This window comes from Nyctibius grandis, chromosome 1 (assembly GCF_013368605.1).
Source record: "Nyctibius grandis isolate bNycGra1 chromosome 1, bNycGra1.pri, whole genome shotgun sequence".
Taxonomy (NCBI): domain Eukaryota; kingdom Metazoa; phylum Chordata; class Aves; order Nyctibiiformes; family Nyctibiidae; genus Nyctibius; species Nyctibius grandis.
In genome coordinates this window covers 17,688,880-17,703,953 of record NC_090658.1, presented here as the reverse complement: position 1 = coordinate 17,703,953, position 15,074 = coordinate 17,688,880, and the positions used below count along the sequence as shown (strand labels likewise).

Sequence of the window (15,074 nt, the reverse complement as noted above, 5' to 3'; positions counted from 1 at the left end):
TGTGAATAAAATAGCTGACAAATACAGTTCATTTTGCTATCTACAAACCAATACGGACTTTTATGCAGAAATTGATTATTAGCAAATATTTTCCAAATAGCTCACAGAAGCAACATTCAGCTGAGTTATCATTCTTGGAACAATTTGCCACACCGCTGCCTCTGCACTCATGGTACACATGCAAGTGGGTGCCCAAACCATATGGCATTGTTTGTGATTCCTAAGTAATTGAAGCAGGCAAAAAACAGAAACAAAATGAACCCTAAATTACAGCTGCTTTTCGGTTTGAATTTTGAGCAAGCAACCACATCTACTAAGATTCTTGAATCTTTGCAATTTCTGAGTATTTCACTGAACAAACCAGTAGCTAGGCAAAAAATCTCCTGCAATGGCAACCACAACACATCTTTTCACAGAAGATATCACAAAATGATCATGCGTTTTACTCACAAAAACATAAACTAACCTTTCTTCGATGCATTCAGCCTGCTCTATTAGTTTTTCATCACAGGACTCTTAGTGAGACTGAAGTTCTGGACAAAGCAGGCATTTCTTGCAAAAGAAGGTATAGCTGTGTCAAAGTATAAGTTTTTATGAGTGTTTCCTAGTAGACAGATGTTCAGGGGCTCTGCAACTGCTTGGATAACACTGGTGAAGGCATTTCTGTTTCCTGTGCCTCCAGTGTCCAGAAGGACATGAGACCACACAGTTCCACAGCTCCAAACCCCTGCGGGCTTCCCCTGGCCTCCAGCCCACCCTCTGCTACCTCCACAGGGAAACTTTTCTGCTCACGGCCAAGTCAAAGCACATAAGCCCCAAACAGCTGTGTATTCAGCGGTAGAGCTGAAGGAGTAAATTGATGCCTGTCCATTAGCAGCCTAGTCCTTGTGTAACCCACCTGAAGCATTGCGCTTGCCTCTCTTGGAGGACAGCTGTATGAGCACAAACTGTATGGAGCTGGAAAGCAGCAGTAACAACTTTCAGCCCATCACTGCATTATTTGGGTTTTGCTTTGACACAGCAGGAGGGTTACATGAAGACAGTCTGGATCCTGAATAGGAGGCAGCATCACTGTGTGACTGAGCCATTATATTTTGGGGAAGGGAGTGGGAGAAGAGGAAGAACGACCAGGCTGCAGTGTGGTTTGCCCGCTCATCACAAAACCTTTCTAACACGTCTAACGTACCAGCAGTCTCCTGACCAACAACTGCAAAACCTCCAGAATCCTGCATGTCACTTAAATAGTTAAATTTTGCACAACCCCCTACCTCCTCTTTCCAAGTAGGAGTCAATGTCTTACCCTATTTCACATCTGGCCATCACTTCATTTTTTTTTTAAGCTGTGTAATTAAAAGCTTATATAAAGTTGATTTAAAGAGAGTCTGCACTCTGGATAACTCCACTGAGAGTGAGGTAAAAGAGCCTTGACAGGTCAGGGTTGGGTTCATTTGCTTTTTTTCCTCGAATAGCTGAAGTTTCAAGGAGGGGTCCTAGGGAGCACAAAGGATGTGATCAGAGGTGTGACTGGAATCCAGATCCCTTGGGGATCTGCAGTTCTTGTCTAGTTCATAAATTTCCCAACAGCTCACATCATGCACTCTGAAGCAGAGATCAGGGCTGGGTTTATGCCCTCCATTAGGATGAAATATTGTACCTGCCCACGGAGCTGTTACGGACTGACCGCAGGCCCCGTCCCCCTCCTCGTCAGACTTTGCCCCTGCCCTGCGAGTACTCTCCATGGTCTGCAGTCCTTCAGGATGAGCAGGTCCTCCATGGGCCAGGGCTTTCTTCAGGAAATATCTACCTCCTCCGGCGTGTGGTCCTCCGCGGGCTGAGCGGGGATACCTGCTCGAGCATGGTCTCCTCGCCGGGGGCTGCAGGGCAGTCCCTGCTCCGGTGCCTGCAGCACCTCCTCCCCTCCTCCATCTCTGACCTGAGTGCTCGCAGGGCTGTTTCTCTCACTTTTTTCCTCACACCTCTCTGCCTTTGTAGCATTTCGCCCTTCCTCAAGCACGTTTTCCCTGGGGTGCCACCACCACGGCTGCGGGGCCAGGCTGGGCCCTGCACGGGGCTGCTGCGGGGCCGGCGGGAAGTGGCGCGGGGCAGCGCCGGCCTCTCCTCCCAGAGACCGCCCGCCATGCTGCCCCCCGCCAGCTCTGCCTTTGGGGTGCGCGCCGTGGTTTGGGGCTGTGAGGAGCACCTGCCGGCACTGTGTGTGAAGCTGGAGAAGGTGTTAATAAATGAGCTGTTGAGGACATGGGTGAAAAGGCCTGTGAAATCAGTGAGTTGGAAATGAGGCAGAGGTTTGCAAGAGGAATAAAGCTGCTGCTGACTGAACCGGCCTGTTTCACACAAGCGAGAGACGAGGAATCAGGAGTGTGTGAACTGACGGGCAGGATGAGGCTTAGGTCACCTGTCTTGTCCAGAGTCCCCTCTCTGGCAGTCCTGGGCTGAGTATTTTAGAGCAAGGCACGAGAGCCCCGCCGTGGCCCCCGTCCCCCTGCACCACCCCATCGAGGGTGACAGGGGAGGTGGAGGTGTCAGGAGTGAAGGGGTGAAGTTCAGTCTGGGACAAAGGGGAGGGGAAAGGTGCTGTTTCACTTTTGCCCTTGCTTCTCACCATGCATATCTCTTTTAACTGGCAATAAATTAAATTCATTTTCCCCAAGTCTGGTCTGTTTTGTCCATGATGGTAATTGGTATGTGATGTCCCTGTCTTTATCTCAGCCCATGAGCTTTTTTCCATCTTCTTTTCTCCCCTGCTGTCCCATTGAGGAGGAGGAGCAAGAGAGAAGTGGGGTGGGCCTCTGGCAGCTGGCCAAGGTCAACCCACCACAGGTGACATTGCTATACTGGCACCATAGTGACAACAAGAGATGAAAACCATAGGATCTCCATGTAAGCTCCCAGAGAAACATGGGGTGACCAGACTCCACAAAACCCACTCTAAGTGCTACAAGAGAGTTCAGACGCAAAGGCAATAGGTACCAGTATAAAACACTATGATGACTCCTGGAGGCCCCCTTTGGCAGCGTCTGGAAAGCCAAGGAAGATATCTGCAGCTATTTTAAGACTTCTCATTGCTTGCAGCTGTATTCATATTTCTAAAAGGAAATTACAGGGCAGCACTTGAGGCATGCATCTTCCCTTGAGGTATGCATCAGAGTTGAACTTGCACAGTCACTCATTTTTGTTTCCCCCCTGCCTCTCATGAACAAGGATTTCTTGCACACACATACACCTCCCTTCTGCTTCGTCAGCCTTTCCTCTCTTCACATACCAAGCCAGAATTGTTCCCCATGAAATCATACTTTAAACCCTTTTAGAGTACAGAAATGCAGAATGCTGCAGTTAAGATAGCTGGAGTAGATGAGACTCCCCAAGCCTCCCCTCTCTTCGAGATATTACAGCACTATCATACAAAACAGCGTTAAATGCCATTTTTTTAAACAGCACTGTTTATTTGGCCCTGGCAAGTGAGAGGTGCTAACCAAAGGAAAGACTGACAAAGTCGGGGATGCTCAGAGGAACAAGAACAGGCATTCTTAGGAGATGCTAATCCAGCAACTGAAAGCATTGAGCTGACTGAGGAGGTTAATGGAAGGAAGATTTGTACAGGAGAATCTACTCTAATCTCATCCTTCAACAGCCATAATGCGATGACACTTGGAGCCCCACTCAGCAAGCCCTATTTTTGACATTCAGGGCATTTCTTAGCAGATGCAATTAAGGCTCTAATCTTAAATCTTTGGGAGAAAATAAATATTTGGCCTCAAAGTTAGAGGAGATTACCTTGTCTGATCAGTTATTTCCTCTCCTGAGTGACACACTGACATCGGCTCCTGTACCTGGCCTCAGCATTGTATGCTGAACTCCCTCTGGCAGTTTGCTAGCTGTCAACAGCCTCAGCAGATGGCACCTGAGACACTCCCAGGCCTCCAGGACCTCGGCTACTCTCTCCAACAGTTTCTTCTCTCCTCCCAGCACGTCAGTGGATCTCAGTATCAGACCCTCTCAAAAGAGCAGCCTCTGCAACATATTTAACCACACACTTCAGTCTAGAGCAGAAGTTTCAACTGTGGCAAATGCCACACTGCAACCATCACTGCCTTGAACAGATTCATGGAGAGATCAAGGCGGGGATATGGCCTTTACAGAGGAACTAATGGAGGCATTTATTTAGAAGAGTTTTTTTACAGTCACCCCCTGAGGAACATAATGACTGCCCAAAAATATGGCTATCCCTGCCCTAATCTCAGCATTTCACTCTGATCCCCCCTCCTTTTCACACTAGCCCCTACCAGCAGGGAAAGGGCTAAGTTGTGGACAACAATGCAACAGCACAAGGTCTTAGGACTGGCATGCCAGCCAGTGAAGAACAGGGACTTGCTGTTTCAGACCACCTGTATATTCAGCCTGTTCATCAATAAATCAGGCTTGGTTCTCTTGGGAGGTGCTTTCTGAAGCCACAGGTACTAAAAGTACACTTCAAAAAAAAAATCGATGAAAGCCGAGATTCTGCACACGCTAGCAAATCTTCATGCACCAGAGAAACACACTATGCAAATTAATTTGGACACGTAGACCATGCTTATTCAACTCCCTTTTCCACAGGTCTCTTCTCACAAGGACTGGATTGGCATCCTTTATTGTCCCTGAGTGCACTTAAGTGCTGCGTATTTCCAAAAGTGCTATTACTGCTTTACTTAAAAAGTGATCAAGTTCTTTCTTTTTTTCTGTCATTCCAACATTTTAAGAACATTGCAACAGCCTTCCCCACAGAGAAGACAGACTGATGCCGCACGAGACAAAGAGCCAAAAGTCAGGTTCAAAGGGGCACACGCTGAGGCTTGCCTGCATGATGGACCACAAAGGCCTGGGGACAGATCCCAGGCAGCGCAGAGGGAGGTGGAGTGCCACAGCTGCATTTCCCCCACCATTTTGCAAAGCAATCAACAGCTGGGAGCTGCGGACTGAAAGACAAGAAGAAAAACCTGATGATTATTTTGTCTCTTCCAATCCCCAAAAGCTATATTCTCCCTTCTGAGGGTATATTAGGTGTTTCACTGCCTGGCCCAGTAATGGAAGCAATCTGACATTTGGTCCTCTTTCCAAAATAGTATGGATTACAGCATTGTTGTCAACACAACCGTTTGTAAATGCTGGGCAATGACTAGTCCCAGGAACAGCACAGCTTCCCAGAGCAGTTCTGAACAACACAAAGAACTGAGAGCATCGCATCTGGTGAGCGGCTCTGGAGCAAGATTTCACTTGCACTGCTGCCCACTGCATTACCCCTCAGCAGCTCTCCTCACCAGGAATAAGTTAGGAAAGAAAATTTTCAGGTTGGAATCTGAATTTAAGATGGATTCAATGGTCTTGAATTAAAAAAAAAAAAAAAGAAAGAAGCCAAAACTGACGTAATTGGAGACTGTTTTATGAGTACCTAAAGGAGGTTAAATGAAAATATGAGTCAATTTAAAAATAAACAACTCCAAAGTCAGCAGTTCTGTTAGGATACCAAAGTAAAATGCTTCAGCCTCTCCCCAATAAAAACAGCCAAAAACCTTCAAAATCTCTTCAATTTTTCCCTCCCTTATCATTCACTTCACCCTCTCCGTTTTTTGCACATCGAATTATTAGTCCGTTCAAAATTCATTTCTTCTTCTGCAAACGTACCATTTCCAAGCTGAATTGAAATCTCATTTCAAACTTCAAGCTTCCAGAAAAGCAAAGTATTCAAGACACCACTTCTGAATTAAAAGCAATCTGACAACCATTACAATATACACTTTTCCTGAAGGACAGACAGAAAAAAAGGAGATCATCCATGAAGAGCAGTGAGGGCCTCGGTTCTGATCCATAGTGCAGAGACAAGGGTGGCCTTGCCCGGGACACAGGAGGAGGATGTTAATCAGCCCACCAGTGTGTGCAGCATCCTTTCCTACTTGCAACATTTTAGAAGCACCAAGAAGTACCTGGATAACACCTAGTGCTGTTCCACTCAGGCTTTAATTGTATAGAAATGCAAACACTAGTTTTTCTCATCTTTACAGGCTTAGCACATCATGCATCAGACTGGTTTATCACCACTCCAGTGGGCCGCCTGTGGAAGATCCAGGGATGTGCAGCCAAGGCCTCCTGCGCACTCACAAGCATACTGGCTGCGGAGCAGATGATTGCAGTTCTTCTGCTTGCAGTGTCTAGCAGTGGTCATCACAGCACTAATACACATTAGCAAAAATCATCTAGAATAAGCAAAGATTGGCAAACTAAGTTAGAATTTATGGAACTTGGCATGAGAACCCCTGGAAGCACCAACTGAGCTTCAAAATTGTTATCAGACCCCTTCACGAAGCAGCAGCAAGCACAGGTTTCCATGCCTTACAAAGGGAGTCTTCTGTGGAATTGCCTTAGTTAGAGAGCAATTTATTTACAGATAGAGGGAAAAACCTTTCCTATAAACATGAAAATATCTCACTGGAAATGAGGAGACTGTAGAAAAGGAATTGTCACTTTGAAACTCCCTTTATTTAAAGGTAAAGTCATTTAGTTTGAAGCATCCACCAGAGTTCATATTTTCCAGATCTGTCTTCCCTTTATACTATTAGTTTCCTCCACTAAATGTACCCCTTTTCCAAATCTTTAATTGTATCTACAAATTCTATATCAGCTATACACCTTGCTTTGAGGAGCCTGAATGTACAACAAAGCTTCAGAGAACCACAGGTTTGGAGAGGACCCAGGCTCCTTCCAACCTAAAAGTGCTGGAAGCTAGTCAGCTGAAACGGGGACTACAAATACCCGTGTTCCTGTGCTCCCAGAGTTCACACCATGAGCTTTTTTGCATTACAGAAATCTCTGAACCAACACAGCACAACTTCAGCGAAAACAGATTCTACCAACCTTTGCTGTCAACCCCTCTTCCCAGAAAATCCAGGTTCAGCTGGGTGCAGAAAACATTTCTTTGATATGATTACAGGAACTTCCACGGGTCATCAGTTCCTGTACCAGACAGTCTATGTGATATCATTTCAGTCTGACTTACCTCTACACCACCTTTGTCACAAATGGTCTCGCCCCATTCAGAGTGGGAAGATTTTTAATACTTTCATTGATGTGGACATGAAAAAGATTCTTGTTGATGCCAGTTTCCCACAGCGACTGTTGCCATGGTTATAAATCTTTTATTGCCCCCCATCGGCCAACAGCTGAATATAAAGAATGAGTTTGCTATGTGCGAGAGCATGACAAACGCACAAGCCCACTCCTTCTTAAACGTGCCATCAGGCACCAAAAACATTGTTGACTGTTTTATTGCAGTGGCTTTGGGAAGTCACTAAAATAACCAACAGACAAGTTCTCTCTAATGCTGATGAAAGCAAACAGCTCTCCAATTCACAGATGCAGAGATCAAGGGGGTCCCAAGCTTGTGTGTGCAGTAACCGTCGCAGGAAGAACCTAGAGTCAATCCTCTCCCCTCCAAGAACCCATGGCGCTTAAGGGAAATCCTTTCCTCTCAAGGACAAAATGCACCATTAATTCCTTAAGTTATTCCTAAATAACTTAGAGTGCTCATTACTGAGCCAAGGTATTTGAAATAACCTAGTTAACCCCATCTCTGTGATTAGAAGAGAAGCATTTGGATAGGCTCCAGGTCTGACCATGACTTCACTTCCCCTCCTACATAACGTGAGATTCACTTACATAAATCTCATTTATCTCCCGTACCTCCTTGCTGAGCAATTTAGTATCTTGTTGCCAAAACAGAAGCAGAGATGAAGGCATTTGGACAAAATTTTCCTCATGCAGCGGCCCAGGCTCTCTTCCAAGCAGGATTTTCTTTATGATCTTCTTGATTTTGAAAGGGCTGGGTTTAAGCTAGTTTTGAAGAAAGGATCCAAAAAAGAGACTACGTTTTAGGCGGCAGCTGAGGCAAAAACAATCATGGTGGCAACAACCACACATATCTTGGCAAGTCATTTCCTCTGCTCTAGTGCAGTGGCTTCCCAGACATCATTTCTGCAACCTCAACAGGAATTAAAATCTCTCTCCAGTTCAAAACAAGCCTTTATAGATGTTTAAATGAACCGAAAAACACCACAGCTGTCACAACATAAGAGCTGAGGCTTTCAGACACCATAACTTAATATTACGCGCTACCTGCTCTACAAGATCACCTCCAAACCACAGCTCCAGCAGCCCTCCTGGTGACTCCAAGTGCTATGCACACTCAGTTAGAGAGCTTAGGGACCTACACACCAGGAAAGAGGTGGCAAGACTGAGGCCAAACCCAATCCCGAACTGGAAAGGTATCGCCATGTGGCAACCAGCCAAAGTAGCATTCACTCACTTTTAGCAGACTGGAGATGTTGGAATGATTTTTTCCTTCCAGGGTCAATTATCCTGCTCTCTAAAGCAAAACTGAAGTTTTAAGCCACCCACCATAAATTAACTCACAAATTATCTGTCTTTCCTACAAACCAGGGAAGCAGAGTGTCTCCTGGGTGGTTCAACAAGGTCCCACGGCTGTGAGTTTGGACACACTTGCAAGGAAACAGAGTCTGCCACAATCATCTCTCTCCAGCCCCTCCTTCCAGGGAGCAGAGAACCAACATCCCAAAGGACACATATGAGTTTCTTACAGACTTAATATTAGCTTATGCACAGGTTAAAGGGGCAAAGGGCAAAACTCTACACAGAATAAGTTTTTCTTATCACCAGACAGTTCCCTCTCAAGTAAAGAAGAGTGAAGACAGTATCAAGTCCTTGTGTCATCACAAGACAGACTATACTACAACTTGGCTATCAAGCTGTATGCCTTCTACATAATTTTCATGTGCAGTTTTGAAATGTCTGCATGCTGATGTTCCCAGTAACCAGGAATTTTCTGAGAACTAGGTTGTGTGTCCTAAATCTTTCCTTCATTTCTCTCCTTCCATGTCCTCCTCTTCTGTCCTGTCTCCAATAGCATTTTTTGTTTTTGTTTGCTTCTTCTTAACCAATGCCATTGAGATAGTTATTTTGGCACAGAGAAGCCATAAGCAAAAGTAATTTAAAGGATGAACCAAAAAAGGTTTTGTTTTTAAAATCAACTAAATCACTCCCCATAGCATGCAGGGAGACCAAAAGCTAAACATCCATACTCCAAGTGCTTACAGAGCAGAACCTTTAACAGACACAGGTGCACATCTCACACAGGCAGCTCTTACTCCCCTACCAAACTTCTGAGAATCAGAAGAAACACTGAAATATTTAGCAAGAGAGGCAACAAGCACCTCTTGCACCAAGTCCTGGTGTAGTACTAAGTTCCTTTGGAAGTAGGACCATAACAAGAGGCAACAATGGGAGCCATACCGTCTCACAGCAGGATGCATTTAGCAGCAATGCGATTATGCCATCCTCAACGGCACAAGTCACAGGTAGCTCTTGCTGCCCGGTAATGCAAGGAATTTTTGTGGAGCTGGTGTGACACCTCCTGGCCATCTGTGGTATTGCGCCTTATCACAATCAACGTTTATTTACTTCTATAACCTGGAAATACGGCCACCACCACAAGAAAAACAGCACACAAAAATGCCTCACGCTGTGCAGTGATGCCTGGACAAACGTTAAATACACACCTATAAACAGAACACAATACTAGTTAGACAAATAAAAACAAAAGTACGCCTCAGAGTTTCCACCCCATTGAGTTGTTGACAGCTTAACTGTGGAGTCTTGCTCTGGACACATGTTGGACTCTTTACACAAACTCTCATACAACCTCTGCTGCTCCGAATGAGCAGCTGGTCTGTCCTTACTCTCTTCATTGCTCCACAACTACCAGGATTAGGGCTGCAAGAAAGGACCTACCCCATTTCTAGCCAGTTCCTCCAGACAATGCTGCATCTTTGGAAGATGAAGACACAAACAGCTTAGTCATCAGCTGGCGGAGACCTTGGCTTTGCAGATAAATAATTGCAAGGATTAGAATATGCACAGAACTGGCAGTTAATCAGCTCTAAGGTGAGGGAAATTTTTGGAACAACCAACCCAATTGCTTGCAGCTGCCATACCCAAACAGTTTCACACTGAACAGCTGCTTGAAGATGATAGGAACAGAATCACAGAATCAACCAGGTTGGAAGAGACCTCAGGGATCATCGAGTCCAACCGTTGCCCTGACACCACCATGTCAACTAGACCATGGCACTAAGTGCCAGGTCTAGTCTTTTCTTAAACACATCCAGAGATGGTGACTCCACCACCTCCCTGGGCAGCCCATTCCAATATCTAATAACCCTTTCTGAGAAGAAATTCTTCCTAATGTCCAACCTGAACCTCCCCTGTCGAAGCTTGAGGCTGTGTCCTCTTGTCCTATCGCTAGTTGCCCGGGAGAAGAGGCCAACTCCCACTTCACTACAACCTCCCTTCAGGTAGTTGTAGACTGCAATAAGGTCACCTCTGAGCCTCTTCTTCTCCAGGCTAAACAACCCTAGCTCCCTCAGCCGTTCCTCGTAGGTCAGACCCTCCAGACCCTTCACCAGCTTGGTCGCCCTCCTCTGGACTCGCTCCAACACCTCAACATCTTTCTTGAAGTGCGGGGCCCAGAACTGGACACAGTACTCAAGGTGCGGCCTCACCAGTGCCGAGTACAGAGGGACGATCACTTCCCTAGACCGGCTGGCTACACTATTCCTAATAGAGGCCAGGATGCCATTGGCCTTCTTGGCCACCTGGGCACACTGCTGGCTCATGTTTAGCCGGCTGTCGATCAGCACCCCCAGGTCTCTTTCCGCCGGGCCGCTTTCTAACCACTCTTCCCCCAGCCTGTAGAGCTGCATGGGGTTGTTGTGGCTGAAGTGTAAGACCCGGCACTTGTTCTTGTTGAACCTCATGCCGTTGGTCTCAGCCCATCTATCTAACCTGTCCAGATCCCTCTGTAGGGCCTTCCTACCCTCCAGCAGATCGACACTCCCACCCAGCTTGGTGTCATCTGCAAATTTACTGAGGGTGCACTCAATCCCTACGTCTAGATCATCTATAAAGATACTGAACAGCACCAGCCCCAGAACTGAGTCCTGGGGAACACCGCTAGTGACCGGCCGCCAGTTGGACTTTGCCCCATTCACCACCACTCTCTGGGCTCGGCCATCCAGCCAGTTTTTAACCCATCGAAGAGTCCACCCATCCAAGCCCCGGGCAGACAATTTGTCTAGGAGGATGCTGTGGGAGACAGTGTCGAATGCCTTACTGAAGTCTAGATAGACCACATCCACAGCCCTGCCCTCATCTACTAAGCGGGTCACTTGGTCATAGAAGGAGACCAGGTTGGTCGAGCAGGACCTGCCTTCCATGAATCCATGTTGGCTGGCCCCGATTGTCCTGCATGTGCCGTGTAAAGGCACTCAGGATGATCTGTTCCTTCACCTTGCCTGGCACCAAGGTCAGGCTGACACGCCTATAGTTCCCTGGATCATCCTTCTGGCCCTTCTTGTAGATGGGCGTTACATTTGCTAATTTCCAGTCAGCTGGAACTTCTCCAGTTAACCAGGACTGCCGGTAGATAATAGAGAGTGGTTTGGCAAGTTCATTTGCCAGTTCCTTCATTACTCTGGGGTGAATCCCATCCGGGCCCACCGGATGGTGATGCAGGCAGGGGGCTGAGGACAGTGTGACCCAGTTGTTATAACACCTGAGTAGGAGACCAGAACTCCTACCCTCCCTACCAGCTTGCTGTCTCATATTGAAACAGATTTGCAGAATCTCAATGTTGCCGAGACCGATGAACGAACAAAACGTTCTTGAAATCCCCCTCCTCTTCCTGCTGCCAGGGTCTCCCACAGTTCCACTCCTGCAACAGGTTTCTGGTGCACTGCAAGGACAGACACAGGTAATGTCCCCACCTTACAGATGCAATGGGGAGTGGTGGCAGGTTTCCAATGCTACCACTCCCCATACCCAAACAGTGCCAACAAGATACCCAGCCTGCTCTTTGGTCCCAACCCAGGGCTCCTGCTTCAACTTCTGGAAAGGCTGGGACACAGATACATGTAGGACTTTGCACAACCAAAACACAGCTGCTCCTTATGTTACTCCACACCCCAAAAGCTCAGCAGCACAGCACTCACCTGAGATGCAACAGACCTTCATTAACATCCCTCTTTTGCCTCATTTGAAGCCTGCCTGCATACAGTAACATCAGTGCCAGTTAAAAACTTACACATCAGTTCAGCCTAATTTGGTGGCTTGTGCGAGTACAGACAGTGCACAAGCGTTGGCATTTGTTTTCACAGCATCTCAGAAATGAAATAAAAGCCCAGCTTTACAAATTATGAAGACACTAATTTACTGTCAGTTAAAACCCTCCAAAGACTGGAAGCCTCCAACTGCTGCCCTTCTACCTCCAGCTCTCCAAAGACAGAACATCAGCATCTCTTCCAGCTTTGTCAATGCCACAATCCCCTACACCGCCAGACAACGCTGCCACCCCAATGCAAGCCCCAAGCAGTGAACAAACCAACGGACAGGACTGAAACGTACGGAGCTAAGAAATCAGTAACAATAGATGCTTTGCACAACACTGCAACCTTTCAGGTTGGCTTCCTCCTCCACTAGAAATCTGCTTTCTACAAACGGCATTTCATCCTTCACCACCACCCTTAGCTACCTAAGGTCTCTCTCAACAAACACCACAGGACAGGTATTTGGTAAAGGAGATGTATATTTATTCACTTTACAAAGAGGGTGGTATTTAGTTGCAACAGCTCCATTTATAGACAAATATATTATTGTACATTATAGTGGTGAATGGCTCAAATCTTTACCTTGATTTGCTCTTAAAAATGTGTTTGCACCACTTCAGCTTCCATTAGCTGAGCAAATAGCTGTCCTTGTTCTGCCACTGAGAGATTAAAAATCCATAATAAAGGCATAGCTGTGTGCTACGTATTCACAAGCATTCACCTTCTCGTTTCCCTGTGTACTCCCCTCTCCCCACCCAATTCAACACAGTCTATCCTCTGGGTTAGCATTAAACATATATACAGCCTCCATTAAAACAAAATTAGGAACCAGTGATAGTTCCGATGTCCTTTTGAAGCACAAGAAAAGTCATTGATTTGTACATAGAAAAGTCTTGAGTTCAAATTTGTTAAAAAAAGAAAAAAGCCATTCTTAAGTCAGGTTGGCATTTAGGTATTGCCAAGGCATGGCTAAACCAATGGAGGATGGGGGGGGAAAGAAAAGAATTTCAGCAGAGATTTAAATATTACAAAAATATCTCTTTTTTTCTTTTTTTTCCTGTTTCGTGGTTTTTTTTTTAAAAATGCAGCAGGATGCCCACTTGCTATTGCTAACTGAAGCATGGAAAGAAGGTATAGACCGGTTGTCTTTGATCCTTGAATATCTGAAACAAATTCAATGTAAAGCTGAACCAAGTTTACCACACAAACAGCGGTGGCAGGTTTATTTCACTTGAGATACAAATGCATGTCCACATGACAGGCATAATCTGACCATGAGGTGGCAGAAATGTTTCTAGAAGTAAGCGCAGGGAAACAGGGCGAGAGAAGGCTGGCATGGTTAAACATTCTGGATTCAGAAATGCACAGTGCCCTACATGTGCCTCTGCACACAGGCTGTGCATGAGTCTGCACTCCCTATGTGCAAATATGGCATCTTTCAGCAAGATGATCCAGAATTAGAGAGTTTGGTGGCCCACTTGTTTGAACTGTTAACGTTATTCTTTCGTGCTGTTACTCTTCTTCACTTTCATTTTCTGGTTCCAAATCAGAATCACCATTCATTTCCTTTTCAACAGCCATGTCCTGTTCATCAGATTGCTCCTCTTTTTCTTCATCTTCATCCCAGTTTTCCTGGGGAAAAAATAAATGGGAATATTTGAACCTTTGACAGTCACACAATTTCTGTTACAAGCAAATGGGAGAAGATCTGATCCAGCTCCACTTACATCAGAGTCTTTATCTGCAATCATCTCATCATCTGAGCCTTCCTCCTCTGAGGATTCTGCAAAGAGAAAAAAATCCCTCAGTCTGGAGAACAGACTTTAAAATGTCATTGTGCAAACAAAGCCCAACCCCACAGGCTGCTAAATCTCCAAACTGTGCTATTTCAATTCCAAAACTAACTCTACCTGAAGATTAGGTTGAGCAACACGAATTAGGAACAAGCTGCTTCGTTATGATTATACAGTATGAAGTTGCAGTAGAGAAAAAAAAAGGCCAAACTGGAAGCGTACATGCACACACACACTGACATCCACTACCTTGACGTCCTGCTGACTCAAACGTGAAAGTGCCTTGACTGCATCTACCTTAGCAGAAGGGCAGCTAACACCAGAAATCTGAGGTTGCCAGTTACGTTAAGCACCACAGTGAACTTCCAATTAACTGATTCCTTAATTTGTGAAGCAGGGATGGGAGGGAATGAAAGGAAAGAAAAGGAAGGGAAAGAAGGAAGGAACAACCAGCTACAAGATGCCCGCATCACTAACCACTGACTTTCCTGCCATAAAGTCCCCACAAAAACTCTCTACTTGCAGACTGTACACTAACAGAAAAGCACAGGAGCATGATGAACAGCCATCAGGTAGCAGCCATCATGTGAATTCAGGGGCAGAGCTACACCTAGCATACAACACTTACCATCCTCATATACCAGCTTTGCAGTCTGATTAACCTCAGTTACATCCTGAACCGCTTCCGACGCTGCAACCTGAATGGAATTTGCAGATTAGCCTTAGATGCAATCATATAGTCCAACTTTAAAAGGCAACAAAACTCATAACAATGTAAATGAAGTCTACATCAAAGTTAACACAGATTAATTCATTTATAGTAGTATTTTAACAGCTAAACAGGTATGAAGGACAAAGTAAAATTTTAGAGACATCTGCTCTGAAGTGGCCCAGTACCTCCTATTTATTCACCTTTAAAATTCTATGGGGTAGTAGACACATTTGGCAGGAAAAAATGTGTAACACTTCCAGGGAGCATGGACTGACTAGATAGTCCATTAAGCGTGCTGCTTTGAGTGTTATCAGCATAGCTGTACAGCAGCTGTATTAAGTT

General features: G+C 45.7%; 1 protein-coding gene across 1 annotated transcript in view; it reads right to left on the bottom strand.

Annotated features, from left to right (window-relative positions):
• Positions 1-12,688: 12,688 nt before the first annotated feature.
• LOC137666580 (WD repeat-containing protein 43-like) overlaps positions 12,689-15,074 on the bottom strand; it is a 28,387-nt gene continuing 26,001 nt past the window's right edge. The window contains 3 exon segments of the mRNA XM_068407086.1: positions 12,689-13,859; positions 13,955-14,010; positions 14,649-14,718. Coding sequence (XP_068263187.1) covers positions 13,740-13,859; positions 13,955-14,010; positions 14,649-14,718 — 246 coding nt within the window. The 3' untranslated portion in view covers positions 12,689-13,739.